This window comes from Bradysia coprophila, assembly GCF_014529535.1.
Source record: "Bradysia coprophila strain Holo2 chromosome IV unlocalized genomic scaffold, BU_Bcop_v1 contig_81, whole genome shotgun sequence".
NCBI classification, from domain to species: Eukaryota; Metazoa; Arthropoda; class Insecta; order Diptera; family Sciaridae; genus Bradysia; species Bradysia coprophila.
Genome location: NW_023503375.1, coordinates 2,025,793 through 2,049,671, shown reverse-complemented (window position 1 = coordinate 2,049,671; position 23,879 = coordinate 2,025,793). Strand labels below are relative to the sequence as shown.

Here is a 23,879-nt window from a genome sequence, read left to right as displayed (position 1 = left end):
TATGGATAGATAATGTTGAGTTGGATGGTTGGTAAATCTCAGATAGCATGTAGAGTATCCTATAATCTGTGTTATACCGAAAGCAATGTAGCGTTAAGAATTGCCACATTTTTTTTCTTCTTCTTCTGCAATATTGATGGTAAAGCAATGGATGTTTTATGATCTCACGTGCTGAACTGATTCTCGATTTAGTCCGAAAATGTTTGCTTGAACATTAGAGACACTCACTGGTATATAAGACAGCATGAATAAACGATAAAAATCGAATGAAACCAACACCTGAACATGAAAATATTGTCATATCATCCAATTTAGTCAAGATTTCGTCCATAATTAAGGCTCCAATTTTATATCTCCATATTTAACCACTTCTCATCTAAGGGAAACTTTCGTTCAAATTAACGAAAATAACATTATTAGATTACCAGGCGACTTATTTTATGAACAAATAAAGACACAATATTGTGTGTGTGTGTCTCTATCGTTACGTTTTCATTTTTGTTCTTTTCTCCCAAGCTCCTCACATAGATTTTAGGTTTAGCCAATTTACAGATTTGGTCTGAAATACAAGGGAAAAAAAGCGAGAGAAGAAAAGACGGAATGGTTCGTCCATAACAATTCAGTTTATGTGTGTAAAGGACGAATTAAGCAAAGGAAAACATATTTTTCCGAGAAATATACACTTGAGGCTGGCGCTGGGTGTAATATACGTATACATATTACGGTATGGAACAAATTTAATAAAAATATATAAAAAATCAATATTACCACACATACGCTTCTGAATTTGTACATGACACAGCTTAAAGGCATGGTATTTTTTGAGCGAAGTTTATTTGAATTCAACTGGGCACAGATACACAGCAGAGACACACATATAACCTATCTATATACGTATAAAGTGACACAGCTTGTGTAGCATTTTGTTGCTCGTCTTCGTTGTACACGTGAAACTCATTACATCGATATAAAATCACTGATGTTTTACAGAAGAAAAAAAAAGGAAAAAGTTTTTCCTTTTTTTTATTTGTCTGTACATTTGTGTAGCTGGTGTATTACGAAAGTACGAAAGTAATAACATGCGGTACCTACCCACCTACATATTGTGAACGTGAAATTATTTTACTTAAATTGATTGAACTTTGGGTCGTAAGTCGTAATGACGTGGTCAATGTAAGCGAACATATATGATGCGCATCAAATCCAGAGAAGGGTTTCTTTTCACTTGGAGAGATTCTTTTGAAAACTTACCGAAATCGGACGGATTTTCATGATTGATTTTTTATGTCTGGAATCTTTTCGACCTTAGAAGCCGAAACCACTTTCAAAAAAATTCTACGAAGCTTGTGTGGCTGGTCGGAGGTAATCAAAAACCGAAAAAAATGAAATTTTCTTACAAAAATTTGGTCCTTAGAAGCCAAAAATGCTGTCAAAAAATTCCTCGATGCTTGTGTGTAGTGGGAGATAATCAAGACCCGAAAACACGCACTTTTCTTGTGGAGTTCTTTCCAGATCCGTGAAAGCTACGTTCTTGTAAGGGGTGTCGTTGGAAAGGTAATTGTGAGTACTTTCGGGGCAGATAAAATCCCTTTGGGTTAAAAATTAACCTTCACTGAAAATAAAGGACAAATTGGGCTAATTTGTCGAAATTAAAACGGTCTCTCTGTAACCGAAAAACAACAAAAGAGCCAAAAACAGCTTTTTCTGATTTCTACTGGCTTCAGCTTTCCAAAGAAACCAAACATGCATGGGTAGTGAGACAATAAATGTACATTTTGGAGTAGGTTCCTTTATACTTGAAGAGCATGTGTGGCTGCTGACTTACGTTTTCGATATCAACGAACGAATTCTCTAGCATACTGTTCTGGAAAGAACCCCATAACAAAAGTGCATCTCCCACTAGCCACACATCAAGTAATTCTTTTTGACGGTCACTTTTGACTTTAGGGGCCATTAAGTTACAGAGTCCATATAAAAAAGCCCGCTGGAGGAGGCGTCCAATTTCGGTAGGAACATTTTCAAAAGAAGTCCTCATTGAGATTTTTCGAGTCTTCGTTGAACGTGTTGAACATGAGGCGCAATGACGAGAGTCAAAGGTCACAGGGTCGCAGCTAGGCCGCTTTTATTGGGTGTGTCAATAGACTAAAAAAGAGTCTATTGAAAAGAAAGTTTATTGGGTTAATATTAGAGGTGTGTGATGGATAAAGGGTTTAGACTGGTGTAGTCCACAAAAACTTGTTATAATCAATGTCAAAATAGTTTACTTCGTACCTAAGACTAAAAGTCTTTTTTAGCGTGCGAGAGGTTTCCAGACAGAGCCGAAGGCGAGGTCTGGAATCGAATACGTTAAAAAAGACTTTTAGTCCGTGGTACGAATAATATTTTTCATATTCGAAGGAGACAAAGTGCGACGATTAATTAATTAATTAATTAATTATGTTAATATTTAATAGTCCAGGATGTGCTCAGCACACCTTGAGCAACCCCTGAGCTACGGTCCTGAAATGTCAACAAATTTCTTACACTTTTAATGGTTTCCTTAAATTGAAAGTAGAAGCAAAGAATCTCAGAAATTTAAATACGAAAAAAAACGAAGAATTTTTCCACCAAATTTAATTTAACGCTTCATTACTGCGTATCTATCGACGTAATAATGACCGACCAACCTAAAAATATATATCTGAATTTTTTGCCATTTATTTCCGGGTGTACTTATTTTACGTTTATGAACACGAAAATGCCGCTATAACCTCAAATCCATTCAATCGAACAAGCTGTTTCCAAGCCACAAATCCTCTATTTAAAAGCAATAAAAATATTTTCTCCCATCAAACTAAATTTCATTTTCGCACACACAAAAAAAAGTGTTCCGAATCCATAGCGCTTTTTATATCAATTCATTCTAACCGATATATAGAATATCGTTTTGGCTGGCTCATCACACGCAATATCATCTCTCTCCTCTTCGCGTTTTATGTTGGGGTATGTTTGAATAAGTTTTTCAGATGTATTTTCCGTTCCTGTACACACTTTTTTTTTGTATTCATTCCATCCATTGACTTGTATTTATTTAAGTACACGATGTACTGGTTTTTGTATGAAGTAACAACAAAAAGCTTTATGAACCGGAGGGTGGTTTTTTTTCTTCTTCTTCCCTGATGCGGTGTGGAAAATCGTGTTATAAGAGATCGTAGAAATGGTGTTAAGGAAAAGCTTTTAATTCTAAAATGGATTTTGCTGTATACTTTGATCGTTTTGTGGCGGTAATTAATTGGCGAGTTTTTCTTTTAAACTTAATTTTCGTTCATTTTTTCCACATTCATTTCGTTTTCCCAGTAAAATAATGCCACTCAGTCTGTCTGTTATGTGGAAGTTATAATAGCGTGCCGGAAGAAAATGGAAAAATATTGCACCATGGAAGAAGAAGAATATCGCGATAATGTTAAAAATTATGGTTTTCCGTTGTTTGTGTTATATATAAACACAATAAATATATAGTCGGTTGGTTGTGTGTATGCAGTGTATGCTAGAGAGTCATTGGATACACAAACGATCTCTCTATTTTATAGCGTATAGAGAATATTATACGTCAATGAGCCATTTCGTTTATATAACGTGGATAATTTGTTCCGAAATGCCAAGTAAATTACATAATTAAGCTTTAATGGATGATAATAATTTTGAAAGTAGACAAAAATTAGACTTTTTTATATCAGAGAGCATAGATAAAAAACGTGGGTTAGAGAAGGGCTGAGGTTAATAAAATTAAAAATAATTTGCCACATTCTTTTCAAGGATATCAAAATCGTTGTTAACACAAATCCACATAAAGTAAACTTGTTTAATGGGCAACATTAATTGATGGCTTTGTTCAGCGTATAAACCGTCATTTATTGCTAAACTACTCGTAATAAAAGCTTCTTATTGTTATATTATACGCCTGTCTTCATTTAGGATTTAAACATTTTAAACTGTTAAGCTAGCTTCGTTCTATTTTAATTCGTTTTTTCTTTCTTCTCTTTCGTTACAGATTATGAATGATAATTTAAATGCAGAGATATCAGCTGGTAAGTTGAATAAATATAATTTAATGGTGGTATAGTTGCAATATATTGTGTTTGACAGAAAGTTACCAAATTTGTGGGCGCGTACAGCAATTGTTTTTCGGTAAGTTAGAACTGTCAAAGTTCACTATCCATCTCTCTTTTCTACCCATATCTGCGATATGGGTAGCCCAGTTAAAACTGTCAAAAATTCGGTAGCGAATATTTTGTGAAATTCAGCGAGTAAATATACCAATAATAGGCCCTGAAGAGGGATTACGACATCAGTTATCTTTTCTCTATTCAATCAAAACTCTACCGATAGAGAACGATTCACTATCTCATTGAAAGATGTCGCTGCAACAAAACCAATGTCATCAGAAAAATAATAAATTTTTTGCTCGACGGATTTTAGTCAAATAAAATGCGATCGTGCATCACATGATCTCAGGACTCCGAAACGGTAATCAGTTTTTCAATCGGCCCTATATCGGCTTGGGGACGAATAACACTTTCGTTGATAGAATTTTTTTAACTTATCAGGCAAGAAATACCACTAAAAGTTCTCTCTTTTCACAAACAAATCTGATTGCACACAATGCAGGAACCGTTTTTTTTAAATAAATTTAAATCAAAAATTTCTTGCTCAGAATTCAACTCCAATTAGTCGTATGCTTAGTGCAATATCATAGACAAGCTAAATAAATTTCCAATGTGAAAATCCTTATTAAATTACAGAATCCTGAATCCATTTAAAGGTTTCGTGTCCATTCACAATGTTCAAGAAATCACTCCAATTCACCTTTTAGAGCGGTTGAATTTGCTTAGTCTTATGAGTATCGCAAAATGTATGTTAACAAATGAAGTATACATTTTTGATTTTTCAATCAGGTGATATTCTTACCAAATGAAATGACAGATTCAATGATTATATCGCGATGCGTCTGCCATTTCTAAAATATTGGCCTTGTAAAAATGAAGATTTGTGGGTGGTAAGCTTTAATGGATGCGTTTTTTTTTTGTCGTGGCAAAAACCAACTTAAAATACCTTGAAAAGGTACCCTGTAACACCCACTTCACTATGTAGCCTTGGTCTTAGTCAAAATTGATAGACCTCACTTTTTCCAATTAAAATTTCTCGATAAAATCATAACAAAACGAGGCATACAGTACTGTGCTACAATCAAGCGTCACTTTTCACAATTTATTTGATCGATTTCCCGTTTAAACGAAAAACGCAAAAGAAAAATCATTTATCTGTAATACCCTAATAATGTGAAGCTTAAATTTAACCGCTTTGAAAAATGCCATGACGTTCTTTTTTTGCCGAAGAGGAGAGGAAAAAAACCATTTCGTTTAAACTGTTGGTTATTCTTCATATTTCGTGATATATCGTTCAGCTCAACTCTCAACTTTTTTTGTGTGTTCAAAACAATGTATAATACCGTAGTCTAACCCACTTTATTTTAAATTTACACCAAATTTCGGAGAGCATGGTTGCAAAATTTTATCGAATCGACGTCATAAAAATAAAATACGAAAATATTGCAATGGAAACCCTTCAAGTTTTGTGTTGTAAAATTAATAATTGAATTTTCTTCAACATATTACGTTGCAACAGAAAGCGGAAATTTTCCTACACTGCAGCAGCAGCATACGGTTTAACATCTTATAATAAGGGCATTGTGTAGGTCGGGATAATAAAGTTTTCGAATATTGTTTAAATTGGAGGAACAGTTTATTTAATAGTTTTGACAACCAGCTATAAATTTACTGAATTTAGGGTAAAAGGATAATACGAGAAAATGTGGAAATTTATTTGTTGAAGTGTTCCAACAATTCATGATTTACCATTATTAGACAGTTATATTCCACTTCAACTTGTACGTAATTTAATATAAAAAATGAGGAATATATATTGGGAAATGCTCCTCTGGGACCATGCAGCAATTAAATTAAAAAATTAACCAGTTAGAAAGCAACGTAATATGATGTTATTCTGAACTAGAATTTAATGAAAAGCAGTAGATACTCGGAGCGAAAGTGGAAACTTTCGGAGTGCAGACAGTTGCATAACAACGTGCTTTAGAAATTCTAGGATGTTTTTCACTTGCAGGTAGAGTAGGGACTGGTCGTTGGAAAATTCAAAATTGTAATTATTTTTCGTTTGAAATAAATTCGTTTATAAACAATCTACATTTTCCGTTCCCTTTAGCACTATCAATCCAGCTTTGTATGAAGAATGCATTATTACCATAGCCTATAAGAATGTACAGCTTGTTTGTAAAGTGTGAAATATGTGGGAACTCGAGTTCGAATTGCAATTACTGTGATTTATATTATCTACATTAATTGTGAAGGCTAGTACAATTGTCTGAAAAATAAGCGTTTAAATCAGGCCCAGGCCTACATCAAGTATTAAAAATTTGACAGATGGCTCATACATTTTCTGACAACATTGTGCAAGCATTTTTCATGGGTCTATTTTTCATGCAATTTCGAGACATTTTTCACGAATTGTGTTCTATAGTGTAGGTCGAAGAAGCGTAGAAGCGTTTTGAAAATGAGATTGGGGGCGGTGTTGGGTTTTTTATACTACAGAATTTCACCTTTACGATCAATAATCCCAAAGGCACTCTACTTACAATCTGTTCATCCTAGAAAAACACATTTGACAGTTTTCTTTAGAGTTGTACAAGTTATCGAGATTTTACCGGTGAATTAAGTGTTTCCAGTCTATGGTATTTTGGCTCATTTGAACAAAGACGTTTAAACAGTTTTGATTGTTTGTGTGTATCAGCTGAAAAACAGCTGAAGAAAAGTCATGCTAAAATTTCACTGTCTCTAACTGTACACCTTATTAAATTCGAATGTTGTGCCAAAATATCATAAACTGGGACTGGGAATCACTTAATTGTCTCGGAACATTAATGTCATTTAAAGCTCTCATAAACCTAAAATTGTGTTTTCTAAAAATGAACGAACTGTACATCGTGTATAGCTTCAAGGAAAAATTAAAAATATTTTCATTTTTCTTATAATTCGTTAATGCGTCATACTGTCGTTCCGAATTTTCAATTGTTTATTTACGAGTAGATATTCTGCGTAATTTTAGCAAATTAAACTCTCAATGTGCTATAAACACAACCCAGAATTGGTGCTCCGTCGTTTCAATATTGACAAACAATCAACATTTATTAATTCTCTTTAACGTTTTCCTTCATAATATACTATATTTTACATCCTATTCACATGATTTTTTATCGGTGTATTATATCGTCCCAGTAATAACTAGACGCATGTATATATCAATGACATTTATATAGCACATTATAATATTATTGGCGTCTATTTGTCGACCTTAACTACATAAAATTTTCATAAAAACAAACGAAACACTCCATTTTTCTGTAGAGAATTTTTCCATATTTTTTTATTGTTGTTTAGTTATATGTATTGTGTGTATTATATGAAAATTACCTTTAGAACTGGCATAGGATACGATACGAATTTTATATATACTTCGCATTACAATATTTGGGAAATTGCTGCCGTTGCTCTGGTAAAAGTTTTTTTTTTTATATTTTCACTGCTTCTTTTCATATAGCCGACGAATAGAACGACGCGGCATTTCGTTTTGTTACTTTTGATTAAATTACGAGCAAACGAACGGCAGATTCAGAGTAGACTTGTTATGACGTCCGTTTTGGGAAAATGGTTCTTTCATTGTTTCTATGGATTTCGATTTCAATCTCACATTAATTTGGATAAATTTTATGGCGGTACGCTCGTTATGAGGAACATTGCATTTAGACGTTAGAGATTATCTATCGTCGTCATAATTTATTTATGGACGAAAATGGACAGAATGGTGTGATTTCCGGGAAACTATTTGGTCATTCATTGTGTCGTTAACAAAACTTTATCGTTGTCATATTATATGCGATATGAAAGTGTTGGCTTTATCTATTTCTATAGATGTTACAAGGAACTATGAAAGAACGTTCGCTTTTCAGTGTTTTCCTTTCCGGGAACACATTGAATTTGAGAATCGATCGATTCAAATAGTTCGAGTTCTGTTTAGGTCAGAGGCTAAACATTTGAGTTTTTCCGTTCGTCATCCTGCGAAAGAAGTTCTAAAACCGATTTCAAAACGATCGGCGATCTGAACGCCCAGGTGTCGTCATTCGTTATTATTTTCTACGTATGATTTATGACTTGGCTATGTATTTTTTGTCCACGGTGCATTTACGTCAACATTTTTTATGTTCGATTTGAACCTTTAGGTGATGCTGTTTTGCCCTGAACCCATTTTCACTAATTTATAGTTCATTTTCTTGCTCTCATTGTAAAAATGTAGCAAATATGTTTACCGTAACCAAATCCCAGCCGGACACTACACCAAAATCAATTTTCGAAGACCCGAACTCGATAACCCGAGATAAAGTGATTTGTTTTCAGTTTTGGGTCATGCCTGTTTCTTTCACTTTAGTGCGTTGACCTCTTATCCTGTTTTTTTGGTGTCTGTACTATTTACACTCTTACAGACGGCAAGCATATGACCAGTATTATTATCGTGTCTATTACTTCCATCGATCAAAGTATTTTTAATTTGTTGATTTCAAATCTTGTACTTCAATTTTAACATGCATTTTACTGTATAGAGGACCATATCACACAGAGCTTGTCATTATTTTTGTCGTCGTTATCGATAACAGATGAATAGCCGTAAGGTAAGCGAGGTAGTAGCTGACCGGCTAAGCAATTTTTCAACTTTGGTCATCAGTATCTCAGGATGATTTCGATGAAGCTAAGTCTTTCCTTCGTCAGAATTTAATTTGATCTGTTCCCATTCCGTAGAATATCAGAAATATTGACAATTAATTAATTTTTATTGTAAAAAACTGATTTTACTGAAGCACTTTGATGCAGTAGCTGACCACTAAAATACGGATGTTTTTATACCTGACCAGTCTTGTTGCAGTAGCTGACCGCTACAAAATTAAGACATTTTTCACATTTTTCGCAATAATTTCGCATTATTCGACACATTTTCACTCTTAATTCACTGATATTAACCAATTTCAATGATAAAAACTCATAAAAACACAAAATATCAACGAATTTTAATCACATCATTTCGTACACAACAATGCACATGGAAGGTGAATTTGTCACATGAAGAAAAATGTATGGAATTTGGTTCGGTCAACTACACAAACATGGCATATTTTTGATGCAATGTTTTGACCACCGTGTAATTAATCAAATATTAACTTTTAGACGCTATTTATGTTAATAATATTAATTGTCGAACTATTTGCTACCTAAAAACACCAAAACTTTGTCCGTTAATAATTCTTTTGTCAATAAAAACCTTAAATTAGACCACACCGATCTTACGATTTTCTTAAGAAATGTGCAACTTTGTACTGAGATGGTGCACTGGTTTCATTTTATGGTTTTATCAAATAAGTAAACATAATAATCGAATTATTTTCATGAAATCATGAAATCATTCGTAATTATTTTCCAAAACTGATAAATAATGTAGCTGGTCAGGTAAACCTGCACGGTCAGCTATACCCTCGCTTACCTTATGTGACAGATTAATTTTTTGATTGCTCAGAAGCTCAAACATTGTATTTAAAATGGAAAATTGTTTCGTTTTTCCACGCATGTTTATTAATGCCGAAGGCCAGAGATATTAAGAAAAATGACACAAAAACTTGTTAATCCAATTTAACAATATTCTTCATTTCCTTTGTATATATATACACTTTTCGCACATTCATTCATATTACCAGTATCAACTGACGAAGTTCTCAAGTTACATTATACACAATTCCTTAGATGTTATTTAGGTGAGTATCAACTTTTCTATTTTTTTTCCCTTCGCCATAAATTTTGGGGTGAAAGATACTGTTTAAAAAGAAAGGAAAAGTGACTGGCTGTGTGTGTGCAAAAGATTTTATATTTTGTTGACAAAACACTCATTTCAAAACGAAAAAAAAAAATGTATTTCGGTGTGTACTATGAAGTTTGTTTGTACAAATAGATTCTTTTACATTAACCGAAAAGACCTGAGGTGTATAAAATTCCATATATATTTCAGGGATTTTCGAATAGACGGTGGGTGAGTTATGGATGTATTATATGGCGTTGTTGTTTGGTTTCGATACGAAACATTGATTTTCCTCAGTTTATTTTTTTATTGGGATACGGGATAGAGACGAGTATCATATACTGTTGTATTTTATTTGGTTGGGTTAGTGTATGGGTATACATTACATGAACGTATGCATTCATATCCATACGCTTGTGATTCAATGTAACATTGAATTGATCGAAGAATCGATTTAGTTTTCTGATGAAAGAAGACATTTTACACCCCACAAACGTGTTGTATTAGGTGGGGTGTGAAGTTTATGCAAGAAACACACACACACATATATGCATCCGAATAAAATGATGAATTGATTATTCATAAATACACAGCTGTTGCTACATGATTTATTTATCGTCTATCGTCTATTTAGCGTCTACAACCCCCAACGTTAGCAAAAGAAAGAATTTTAAATTCAAAACAATAAAAATAGAAAGGACAAATAAGAGGTTTAAATTAAGATCTATAAGTCTCTCGATGATGGTCCCTTCGTGTAATAACTTAGGTCCTCATATACCATGTTCAACAATTGCTTACACTTTTAAAGCTCGAAGAAGGACCTGCAATTTCAGTTCAGGTCAGGTTTTTGGTTTGAAGGCTGACCTGAAAGTTTAAGGAATTTTCATACAAATTTGTCAAAAATTTCGACTTGGATCCTGACCGTCATGACAGGTCGGACCTGAAATCCGAAATCATAATTTAGGTGAGGTCAAAATTTATTTGATCAGGTTTCAGTTCAATCAGGTTTCAGGTAAATCCAAGTTAAAATTCAGGATGTCCTCTGACCTGTTCAGAATGTTAGACATTTTTGTGTTGCTGATACAACCACAATTGTACATTGTCATGTTCGATGCATAAAATTAGCACAATGTCCATGTCAGGTACATACTACGCTTTCAACGAACCCAATTTTTTGCGAACGTCAGTTCTGCTCAAAATGTTGAGTCTAACTTACCGATCAATAAAATCAGCTACCAGTTCACTATTTCAACGCTCAAATTAAAGATTGAATATTGATACGCCAGTCTGTCGCTGTTGTTTATATGTTTCGAGTTAATTAAAAATTTGCTGCTTCAAACGCTTTATGGTTGTTGTTGCTGTACATAAAATAAAACCTGACACATCAACCTCATCATATATTCCACAAAATTTTATTGTATTTTTTTCTAAAACACATAAAATGTATAAACCACAAAACATTGCGCGCAATTTGCATCGTTATTGGTTTTCGGTGGTATGGATGGGAGAAAAAATGTTGAATTGAAAATCGAAACTCTCCGAAAAACAACCAGCATCATAAGCTCTCGGTATATAACATCTAAAACAATATCGAATGCAAACTGTTATGTACTAAAATATCCATAAGCTATATATATACCCAGTGCTCCTAACCACATAACGGTGCTGTATCAAAATAGTTCATGGATCCCATACCAGCTTTTCATATCATAAAAACTAATGGCTTTTATTCCACGAGGAATCTAAAGTTCAAATTATTTTAAATATTTAATATTGTACATCGATCGAATTGACCTCATTAGAATGTACATATATATGAGGGACCACAATTGAGTAGATATAGAAATACCGTTTATGTACGGATATAACAGCATCTATGTTGGCGATGTTTGCATTCAAGCTTTTACAATTGTAATTTCCATTCTCTCATTTACTTAGCCATTTAACAATTATTCCGTTCATGTTTTACAGAAAATTAAACGAAACAGTTATTGCTTGAAGAATTTAATTTAATAAGTTGGAGAAGCGTAGATGAACATTTGACCCATTCGAAGTGAATTAAATTTACTTTGAAACAGCACGAAAGTTCCATTTATTTTTCGATCTCTATGGGATGTAGAAAATTCAGATTTCAGGCAGCTGTTGAAGTATGTTTCGAAAATAGATGTTTGCTCTCAATCGTTGCATTAAATAAATATCGCTTCTAATACTTCTTTTGATCAACCACGCAGCGATATAATATATATTACACACTTGTCACGAAGAAGTCGAGGCTTGCCGAGACTGATAGTGACAAGTGTGTACTCTATTTTACTTTACTAGTGAGGTAAAGTGGCTATTCCCTCACTAGTGAAAACCTTTTCCCTCGCTCGTAAAGTAAAACGTTATACTTTACACGTGAAATAATTTGATATCTCGTATCACGATGAGTAAAAGTACCTCGGGCTGAAGCCCTCGGATACTTTTACTCATCTAGATACGAGATATCAAATTACTTCACAACTTCACTGGTATAGTAATGTATTATTATCACATAAGCGAAAACGAGACAACATAGAATTGAAGTGTAATTTTTGAATTAAACTTCTAGGTAAGTAATTTTGACATCCGAACACCGCGCGTATGTGATAAAATCTATTACTTCATTGATGTTGAAATAAATTTTGCTATATAAGACCACACTAGCCGGAAGCTAGTGTTTCTTTATTTATTAATGGGCCATTTTCAATCACTTTGACGAAGTGGACACAACACAGCTCGAAAAAACCAACCACGTCTGCATATCCAATCCATGCTCTATCCAATCCGAGATATAGCACACATAAGTTGGTTCGGCCTTCCCAATGTAAAAACACATTTCAAATGATTTAAGTTTATTTGGTGGCGTGGCTGTCGATAACAAATGTCACTTACACTTTTTAGACTCTGAATCCCTAGATTTGTGAATTTGGTAATTTAACTTTTAACTTTTGTCTACACGCTCTATGTAGAAGGTGAAGAACTCTTGTTTCAAGAGACAGGTGTTGCGACTGTTGTGACTAAATCTCTCTTGAAGAGTACGGACGCAAGTTCTTATGCCAAAGTTCTGTAGGGACACGGGCAGATCTTAAACAAATTGGATTTAAAAATCATATCCAAATGAATGCGGACGTAAAATTATAAATTCCACGGATTTGAATCCAATTTTTTCGTTGTAAATCAACTAACAGCTACAGTTTTAGTTCTGGTGTATTTTCGATTGAATTTCATTCACGTTTATAAACAGAAATGTTTTTATCGATCAATAATTCTTGATAATTTTCCCTGGAGAAAGATTAGACATCAGTTCTCTTTTCTCAATTCTATCTCAACTCTACCGATAGAGTACGATTCACTATTACACTGAAAGATGTCGCTGCAAAAAAGACAATGTCAACAGAAAATTGCTTGACAGATTTACTCCTGATGATTTAACGTCATATGTTGGGCTTGTAACTTGGACAGGAAAGGGACGGTTGAGCGGACAACGCAGTTGGATAATAGTTTGTCAGCTAATTGAAACCAATACGACGTATGATTGCACTTCGTATATTGTTTGCTACAAATTCCTAGATAATATACAAAAGTTAGCTAAATGTAGCGCCGAGCAAATCAAATAGTTTTATCTTACATCTAATATCCTACGTTTCAAACCTCGACTCAACCTCCAATGTTCTCTAGTTCAATGTGTGTGACCGACGATAACCTTAAATTGAAATTCACAATTTACAAATCATGTCGCTAAAGGCGATGGAAAATTTTTCTTACGTTACGAGTTCTTGTCGTTCACTAAGACCTGTTGATACGACAAAGATTCTTTTCCCGAATGCCGAAATTACTGAAAAACAATTTTCAAATGAAATCTAAATTTTATCGGATCGTCGACAACATGAATCATCGAAAATATGGCTTACAATTATGAAACAACGGCAAATAACCGAATTTGTCGGCACACACAAAACTATGAATTAATTTCCTTCGATTTAAATTGAAAATTAGGCTCGATTACGTTGGATGACTCACTGACGCTTTCGCTTCACTTTTCTTATTTGATTCGCAAATTGTATCGACCATTTGCATTTGCTCTTTTCTTGACAACTGTCATACTTCGTTCCGTGGTGAGATCAGTGCTGGTAGTCGTTTTAACACTCCCACCCGTTTCGCTATCCAATTTGGGAGTAGCTAAACCATTCTTTGTCTCGACGTCCAGCAGTGCTAGCTTGTGAGCAGATCTCCATAAATTTCCTTTCTTCACCTCGTAAATTTTCCCGTCGGAGGTAGACTTCGTACCCGCAATCAATTCCACTTTTGCCCGACGTACCTGATTGTTTGATCCGACGACGGTTTTGATAATCTTTGCCTTAGGATATGTGTTTCTCGGGTTATTCACGTCGACTATCAAAACCAAATCGCCAACTTTCAACGGTGCCACCTTCTGATGCCATTTAGTTCGTCGAGTTATTGACGGTAGATATTCTCTGATGAAACGTTTCCAAAACAATTCGGTCAACCGTTGAGATTCTTTCCAGCTTCTTCTCAAATATGCACCGTCCAATTCGATCTCACATGGTGGCTTTAGACCGTTCGACGAAAGTCTAATGAAGTGGTTGGGAGTCAATGCTTCGTCTTCCTCCACATCCAATGGAATAAATGTCAACGGCCTTGAGTTGATGACGTTCTGCACTTGCTTCATCAGATTGCGTAACATGTCTTCCTTCGGTGTGCGAGTTGGCATGATTTCATTAATTGATGACTTGACAGAGCGTATCAGTCTTTCCCAACTCCCACCCATATGTGGCGACGCTGGCGGATTGAATATCCATTTTGTGTACGTTGATGTGAATTCGGTTTGCAATCGTTCAAAGTCGATTTTCTTGATTTCTTCTTGGAGTTCGTTATTGCTTCCTTTGAAATTCGTACCCCAATCACTGTGGAATTCGACAACTGGTCCTCGATCAGCAACGAAGGTTTGAATGCACAGTATACACGAGTTCGTATCCAATCCTGACGCTATTTCGATATGTACTGCTCTTATAGTGAGGCATGTGAATAGCACACCCCACCTCTTCTCTCTGCGACGTCCAACTGACACATAAATCGGACCAAAAAAATCAATTCCGACAAATGAGAACGGAATGAATCTTGTCGCCAATCTTGCTTGTGGTAAATCCGCCATTTGTGGTGGAATAGGATGAGCCTTCTTGATCTTGCAACTTTGACAATTTTTCCGGATTCTTTTTAGCACCTCTCGTAAACGAGGAATGTAGAATTTCTGTCGTACTTCGTTCACGACTGTTTCATGATTTTGATGGAAAAATTTGGAGTGATATTCGGTCAGCAGTAGCTCGGTAATTCTTCCATTCTTAGGTAAGGCAATTGGACGTTTCGTATCCATTGATAATTCTCGCGCGCCATCAATTCGACCTTTCATACGTAGAATTTTATCGGCATCTAAGAATGGTGTGCTTTCATATAACAGACTTGGCTTTTCGATACACTTTTGTTGTTCGATTGGAAGAATTTCATTTCTCAGCAGAGTTACCATTTCCGTCGGATATCCTTCGAATTGTGCTTGACGAATTATCAAATTTTCTGCTTTGCGCAGCTCTTCTTGTTTTAACGGTTCACCTTTTTTTGCTTTGCCGGTGAACAGGTTGATGAATCTGATTGCGTACGCGAGTGATCGGATCATCCGATTATAATTCGAGAAACGATCTGGATCGATGATCTTAGGTAACACCAGACTTGAATGAAGAAAATTCGCTTTCATTTCCTCCTCGATGTCGATTTTGATCGGTTTCTTCTCTGGCCATTTATCTTCACTTAGACGGAGAAAATCTGGCCCATGGAACCAGCGGTTAGTCGGCTCGAAATTCGGTGTTTTTGTCCATTTCGTTGCTTCATCTGCTACGTTCTCATTGGTGGGTATCCACCTCCATTCGTTCACATCCGTACTTTCCAGAATTTCTCCCACCCGATGTGCAACGAATTGAGTGTACTTTCGGTTTTCGGAATTCAACCAACTGATGACTGTTGCTGAGTCCGTCCACATTACACGTTTGTCTATGACGAATCTTTGAGCATTTTTGATACTTGTTGACAGTCTAGTTCCAAGAATACTGCCTTGGAGTTCCTTTCTTGGTATCGACAGATACTTTATTGGAGCGGCTCTAGCTTTCGATCCCACGAAAGCAACGTCTATGCCATTGTTGTCTTCGATACGTAAGTATATTACCGCTGCGAACGCTTCTTCGCTTGCGTCCACGAATACATGCATCTGGATTGACTTAGGCAAATTCGGTGACATTCTTGGCGAGTAGAGTCTCGGTACATTCACGTTTTCCACTCCTGGCAATACTGACAACCATCGTTTCCATCGATCAACAAGATGTTTTGATGTTATTTGTGTGTCCCAGTCCAGTTGTGATTTCCAGATTTCTTGGATTAATATTTTCAGGTGGATTAGGAAGTTCGATAAAAATCCCAGTGGATCAAATATGCTCATCAGCGTTCTTAGAATTTCTCGTTTCGTTGGCAGCTTGTGTCCTTTGAAAATTTTCTCATCGATCAGTGTGTACTTTAACGAGAAGGTAAAGTTGTCATTCTTCGTATTATACCACATTCCAAGTACTCGTTCTACTTTGAGTTCCGTTTTCGGTGCGATGTCTTTAACGTTGTTCGATTCACTTTCACCGATTGCTTTCAGGACATTTGACGAATTTGATATGAAATTGCGAATGTTGAAACCGGCTTTTGCATGAATCATTTTAACGTCACGTATCAGCTGAATCATTTCTCTCTCAGAGTGCTCGCTTTCCATCATATCATCCACGTAATGATTATCCAGTATAGCACTCACAGCTCGCGGATGTGTATTGATATGCTCCTTTGCATTCTTATTTTTGACGAACTGAGCCGATGAAGGACTACAACTGGCTCCGAACGTTAACACTTCCATTTGGTAAACATCTGGTTTCTTCGTACTATTTTCGCGGAACAGAAATCGTTGAAAATGCCGATCCTTTTGGATTATTCCCACTTGATGAAACATTTCGGCAATGTCACCTCCACCTGTGACCAACCTTTCACGAAATCGCCTTAAAATATCGATGAGTGACGTGTACAGATCGGGACCCTTTAACAATGCTGAATTCAACGAGACGTTTTTCACTTTGGCGGCGGCATCGAAAACCATACGAATTTTCTCTGGTTTTTTTGGATGTATTACGCCAAACAATGGTAGATACCAAACAGGTCCATCATATAATAAGTCTGCAGGCGTTAATTTTCTTGCATAACCTTTCGATACATAGTCGGCGACCTTTGCACTCATTGTTCGAACCATTTCGGGGCCATGTCTCTCAAGACTGACGAGACGTTTCAAAGCCATTGGATAACTGTCCGGCAGATTTATATTTTCACTTTTCCATAGAAGTCCGGTTTCGTATTTGCCATTGACTTTTCGGGTAAGTTTTTCCAGCATTTCCAATGCTCTTTCTTCATCCTTTGAGTTTAAACTGAATTTGCCAATTGCTTGAACTCCAAAATTTTCAATACTGAAAAAGTCTTTCACCCGTTGATGTATGTCGCTGTCCAAATCATTGTGATGAGGGCAAATTTCGATCTGATGTACGTTCATATGTTCGTTTAGTGTTGAATTATCTCTTGGCCCATGCACTGTCCATCCAAGACGTGTTCTTGTTGCTATCGGCCCGTTGTAACCGTTTATTTCCATCATTTCTGATTCTACAACTTGCAGTTGCGATCCAAATTTCGGCATATCGGAACCAATCATGATCCCCGGGATGGCGTTGTTATAGCTCACGAAGGGAACATTTTTCAAGTGCGGGTATTTCGTGATTAATTCGTCTTTATCGATCGATTGAACTGGCAGATTTAAATCTTCTACAGTTCGCACACCCTTCAGCTCGTATCGTTTGTATGAATCTCCAGTTCCGGATATTTCCAGTGAAACTCTTTCAGCTTGTTCACGCCGATGAATTTTCTTTGTCCAGATCAAACAAATTTGTTCAGACGTTCCTTTCAAACCAAGCAAATCGGCTAATCGTTTCTCCATCATTGTTACTGTTGTTCCTTCATCGAGGAAGGCAAATGTAGCGATTGATTTGGAGCCATTGTGTAAAATTACTGGAACGATTCGGAGCATTGTTGAAACTTGTGGCATATTGTGAAAATTCGATGAAGCTGTGGTGTTAGTGTTGGCTACTGTTGAACCATTACTGGAATTCTTATTCGGTGAGTGTCGTTCATCGTTGTGTAGGAGGAAGTGATGCTTGTATGTGCAACCATTTTTCCCACATACATTTGTGGCTTTGCAAGGATTTTTATGCTTACGCAGACATCTTCGACATAGTTTGTTTTCGATAACTGCCTTCCATTTAGCGTTGACATCGAGCGACTTGAATTTCGAGCAATTCTCAGCGTTGCTGCACTCATTTTGACACACCAAGCATGACTTGTTGCCGTTTTGATTTCTATCGACATGGACATTGACTAACTCCAGGCCTGAAACCTTTTCATTTTTGTCAAACTTCCCCTTTTCCGCTTTACGGTCGCTGGATTTTGATGTTGTTGGCGTTGATACGGTGCTCAATATCATGGCCATATCGTACAGCCACCTCGATAACGTTTTTAAAGTACAGTTCGGTAACCGAGCACTGAAATGAGCCCAATCTTTCTTCTCTTGCATTGGCAGCTTGCTCACCAGATCGTCAACCAGCGATGGGTCGGTTAAATAGCTCGGGCGTTCTAGTAATTCAATCGTTGTCGTAATCGTCTTAACTTCAAATGCGTAGCTCATCAAATCTTCCAAATTATCGGCTTTAATCGGCTGTTGGTCTCTGATTTTCTGACTTATCGCTTTGATTATCACTTCGGGCCTCCCAAATAATTTTCTTAGTGTATCGATGACTGTTGAAACTGCATCAGGGTGGAATAGAAAACCTGCAACAGCTTTCTTCGCTTTACCCTGTAGACATCCCCTTAGCCTGTTCATATTTTCTGCGTTTGAATAACCGCATAGTTCGGAACTGTCTTTGAATTGATGGTACCATATCAGCCATTCGCATGGATCACCGAAGAAATTATGTAGTTTTTCTTTGATGACTTGTCTTGACGCTATCTGCTTTTTTGAGATTCCGCCATCATCCGCTGACGTCGGTTGATTCATTACTCCCGATCGATTATTTCCGTTACGCCTATTCGATTGACTTTGGAAGTCGTCATTCGTCTCCTCGGGTTCCGTAATATCGAAACTGTTTCTTGGACCTTTGCTGGTGTTCGAGGATCTTGGCTGATTTCGGGATTGATCTGGTGGCTCTTCAAATTCAACTCGCCGGTTGCTTCTATTATTTACGGTCGGAGGAATAGACCGATTTTGAAGATCTTCTAACGAGTCTCGAAATTCCTGACGATTATTTTGACGGTCATTCGACGGATTATTGAATGACTGGAATTCGCCGTCAATTCTTTCATGTACGTCTTCATCACCATTTAAGCTTGTAGCATTCGATCGGTGAAACCTGGTTCCATTTGACTCATTTCGATGGGGATTTGGTGTCGATTTGTAGTGCTCGTCATAGAACTCTTTCAGTTGGTTCATCATCGTATTTTGGAGCTGACGATATAGATTTATGGTGTTGTTTTGCGATCCGATATAGTTATCCCATTCGAGTGTGTTGGCATCATTTAATTCTTGAAACTCTACACTTGTTGCATTCCCCACAGGATTTTCATCGTGATCTTCGTGTAGTAACGGGCTTTTAGGAGTTTCTTTCAGCAACTTTTTAGCAGTTTCTGGAAATAATGCTTTGAAACGTTCCCTTGCTGCAGCATCCATTCGGTTGAAGTTGAATGGGCCGACAAAACCTTGATTTGAAACTTTCGCTTGACCATCTCGGGGAGCGGCGAACGTTGAATTGTAATTCGGTTCACCTACACCCTCAAACCCTTTTGATGGGTTCTCTCTATCGTGTTCTGTAACGGATCGACTTTCTTCATTCATTTGACTGCGTTTCGGTGGATGCTCGCTTCTCAAAGAGGTTTTCGCTCGTTGATCCATTGGTGACGTTTCATCGAAATGAAAGGCATCGATCGTTTTCGAGAACGATTTCATCAATCGATCGTAGAGTTCTCGACCATCTTCACTTTGATTTGTTGGCGGAAATTTCGGAACATTTGCTGAATTCGATTTACGTGCTTGTTGATGTACCCATTGCTGTGTATACGCCTCTCTCTCGATGTTGTCTTTCTCACTAACTGACCCATCCGATTTGTTTTCACAGTTCTCCATTAGAATTTTGTATTTGCTGTCGAGGTATTCTTCATCGCGTTTTGCTTTTAGCGATCGTTCCTCTTCGATACGTTGCAATTCTATTAACGCTTTTCGGTTTCCGGTCGATTTAGTTGTGGAGCTTCGACTTTGAACATCTACGATGTCCGCATCTTGATCTTTCTTGCTCTTTGAACCATCTGCTTGATTTGTAGCCTTGATTTGAGATTCGGAGTTCTTCGATTGACCTTGATTTGCAATTGATACCGATTTTCTCCTCTTCTCACAGACCAAACAGAACCATTTGTCACTTGTATTGACCTGACTTGGCAATTCATCCAAACATTCCAGATGAAACTTTGCTTGGCATTTGTCGCACTGGATCATTCGATTATTATTGATGTCTGCACACAGCTCGCATGAGTATCTCTTGCTTTTCGTTTTCTTTTTGTTCCTTTTGGGTGCCATTTCCTGACAGCTCAGCCTCTGGCTTTCCAAATAGATGAATTTGTAGACTGTTGGGCTTGTAACTTGGACAGGAAAGGGACGGTTGAGCGGACAACGCAGTTGGATAATAGTTTGTCAGCTAATTGAAACCAATACGACGTATGATTGCACTTCGTATATTGTTTGCTACAAATTCCTAGATAATATACAAAAGTTAGCTAAATGTAGCGCCGAGCAAATCAAATAGTTTTATCTTACATCTAATATCCTACGTTTCAAACCTCGACTCAACCTCCAATGTTCTCTAGTTCAATGTGTGTGACCGACGATAACCTTAAATTGAAATTCACAATTTACAAATCATGTCGCTAAAGGCGATGGAAAATTTTTCTTACGTTACGAGTTCTTGTCGTTCACTAAGACCTGTTGATACGACAAAGATTCTTTTCCCGAATGCCGAAATTACTGAAAAACAATTTTCAAATGAAATCTAAATTTTATCGGATCGTCGACAACATGAATCATCGAAAATATGGCTTACAATTATGAAACAACGGCAAATAACCGAATTTGTCGGCACACACAAAACTATGAATTAATTTCCTTCGATTTAAATTGAAAATTAGGCTCGATTACGTTGGATGACTCACTGACGCTTTCGCTTCACTTTTCTTATTTGATTCGCAAATTGTATCGACCATTTGCATTTGCTCTTTTCTTGACAACTGTCATACTTCGTTCCGTGGTGAGATCAGTGCTGGTAGTCGTTTTAACATCATAAATTACCAATAATGAGATTTTTGATGGACCTACGAAGGGAGAATCGGGAGAAGGGACTATGTTTCCTTTTTTGATGTTATGTTTCCTTGCCAGTCAAACCAAAGATGAAATAAGTTTGTAGCCCCGAATCATTGGGAAGATCAATAGTTCCCCACAGTCACATAGTCATGCAAAGTTAGACATTTCAACGTTATATTGCGATGTTATTAATTATTTACCTGCTTCATTGTCGACTGTAACGAAACGATACATTTTGATTAAAACCATTAATATTGCACTGTTCAATTCATTCCATTTAATTGACAACCAAAGCCATTGTGGAACAGTGAAAGGTCTAGAGAGAATACAGAGCCATGTATTCAAAATCATATTTTTGTTCACGTCCGTCAACTATTACTACCTTAATCAGCCTTATTGGAATTCTAACAAATCTGCTACTTCATTAGTTTAGCTGTGCTGTACATTTTGCTATTATTTGAGAACACATGGTTGAATCTCATTTCTTATTTTTGACATCGTTCTCGATAAACAGATGACTAACCGTTTCTGGATAATCGCTTTTCTTTATGAAACACGTTGTGGCTAGAAACACAATACACCGTTCCGTGTCATTATTTGTCGCTACATTAATCTTATTGAAATGTCTATGAAAAATTACATTTCACCGAGCGCAATTAACGATTTCTATGCTGGTCGTTTCGGAACAAATATTGCCGAGAAACAAATATCAAATAAAATACCATCACAATGGATATGTGAAGATGTGAACAAAGCATCTACGATTATATGTGGAGCATTAGAAGCAGAGAAAATATTTGTTTTGCTCGTATCGAAATTTTGGAATTTTATAAAGAAAAGAGAAGAAAATTGCTGATGACAGGTATCCCATGGGTGCTGTTTGGTTCGGTCTATGTCTTAAGTTCGTCTCTTTCTTCTTGTTTTTACAGCAGAAATATTATTGGATCGGAAGTATAAATTAATTTTCCGTAAAAAAATGGATAAAGCAAAAGAAAAGGGAGCAAAGTTCTTTTTTTTGGGATCGTTTTATTAACATTATTTATTGTGAGTTAGGGTTACCGTTATTATGCTGCTAATCTTTCGTCAGTCTCAAGAACATTTCAATTGGTTTGGTATCCATAGCCAAGCGAGTTCATTTCATTTTCGTCGAAAATTATTCAAGTGTTTGTTCGCAATTTACGTTGAAGAAGTTCAATTTCGGGGTTATTTATATAGGCCAATAAATTTCATCTAAAATCTCCGACGCTCTTTCTAAAAACAGCACACATAACTGCCGAATTTGTATTATTCTTGTACTGTCTTCACTCTACGCCAAACCATTTTATTCCCTTTAACAAACAGCCCTAATTCAATTTATCTTTGTTAAGAATTTATCAGGCAGACACTTCGCTCAATACAACTACATCAAAATTCGTGAGAATAAATTTTGCTGTCGGTTTTCCCAATGGCCAAACTAAAGGAGGAACAGGCAGAGAACGAACAAAAAAAAATATTTATGTACAAGTGAAAAAGTGTATACTTTTCTCTCCACATAAAAAAATAAAAGCAAAATTATGTTTGAATTATTTACATAGCGTACATCGCTGCTTTAAGTACACCTCTACGACAATTCCTCATTCGTATATACGTAGATAGTTATATACAGTGTACAGTGTAAATACACATGAAACAAAACGCAAATATGCGTGTAGCATATACACACAAATTATGTATATTGAGAGATATACCTTCCTTACTTCCACCCAATAAAAGCTCGCTACATTTTATTTTTTTTTTCTTCGTTCGGATGACTCATCCAACACTGTTTGTTTTTTTTATATTCGTATTCAGTATCCTTGACCTTTTTTTCCCTTTGTTCAAGGTGAAAGAACGGCACCGACAACCAGTATATCAGAGAGACGAAAGTACCAGTCAAATGGTGTTTTTGTGTTGTATTAGGCTGTTCAATCATAATTTTTTATCACACACAATATAAAATCGAGAAAACCATTTCGGTTTCAAATAATAAAACTTTTGTGATAAATATTTAATTAATTTATTAAATGCGACGTCACAGCAGAATATTCAGTGATTACCATCGGAAATCGGAAAATCAATTTTGTGCTCACCAGCACAATCAGCACGGTATTATATGAGTCATATCCTGCAAAGCACTAAATAAAAGAAATTCTGAGCAATATATAGATATATAATAATGTATGTTGTTTCTTGGCCCGGGCCGGGTTGTGTGTACACTTTCGTGCGTGACGCTTTCATCAAATAACAAAAAAAAAAGTTTTTTGATGGCAAGAAAAACCACAAGCGTGCAAAATTATTTTATGATACGCACATCCCATGTGTGTTTAGCTTGAAAGTCAAAAATGTTTCCACACCAGTG

General features: G+C 36.2%; 1 protein-coding gene and 2 long non-coding RNA genes across 10 annotated transcripts in view; 1 reads left to right on the top strand and 2 right to left on the bottom strand.

Moving 5' to 3' along the window:
• LOC119072373 (protein Fe65 homolog) overlaps positions 1-23,879 on the top strand; it is a 77,697-nt gene that overhangs the window by 27,816 nt on the left and 26,002 nt on the right. For all 8 annotated transcript variants that reach the window (XM_037177575.1, XM_037177573.1, XM_037177569.1 and 5 more), the window contains one exon: positions 4,031-4,067. In XM_037177575.1, coding sequence (XP_037033470.1) covers positions 4,034-4,067 — 34 coding nt within the window. In that variant the 5' untranslated portion in view covers positions 4,031-4,033. The remainder of the gene's footprint in view (positions 1-4,030; positions 4,068-23,879) is intronic.
• On the bottom strand, positions 13,418-13,793 carry LOC119072375. Its single transcript, XR_005086852.1, has 3 exons — positions 13,735-13,793; positions 13,598-13,672; positions 13,418-13,535 (listed from the first exon to the last, which is right to left on the bottom strand). It is a non-coding gene; the product is annotated as an uncharacterized LOC119072375 (long non-coding RNA).
• Positions 20,783-21,158, bottom strand: LOC119072374. The gene is made up of 3 exons (XR_005086851.1): positions 21,100-21,158; positions 20,963-21,037; positions 20,783-20,900 (listed from the first exon to the last, which is right to left on the bottom strand). It is a non-coding gene; the product is annotated as an uncharacterized LOC119072374 (long non-coding RNA).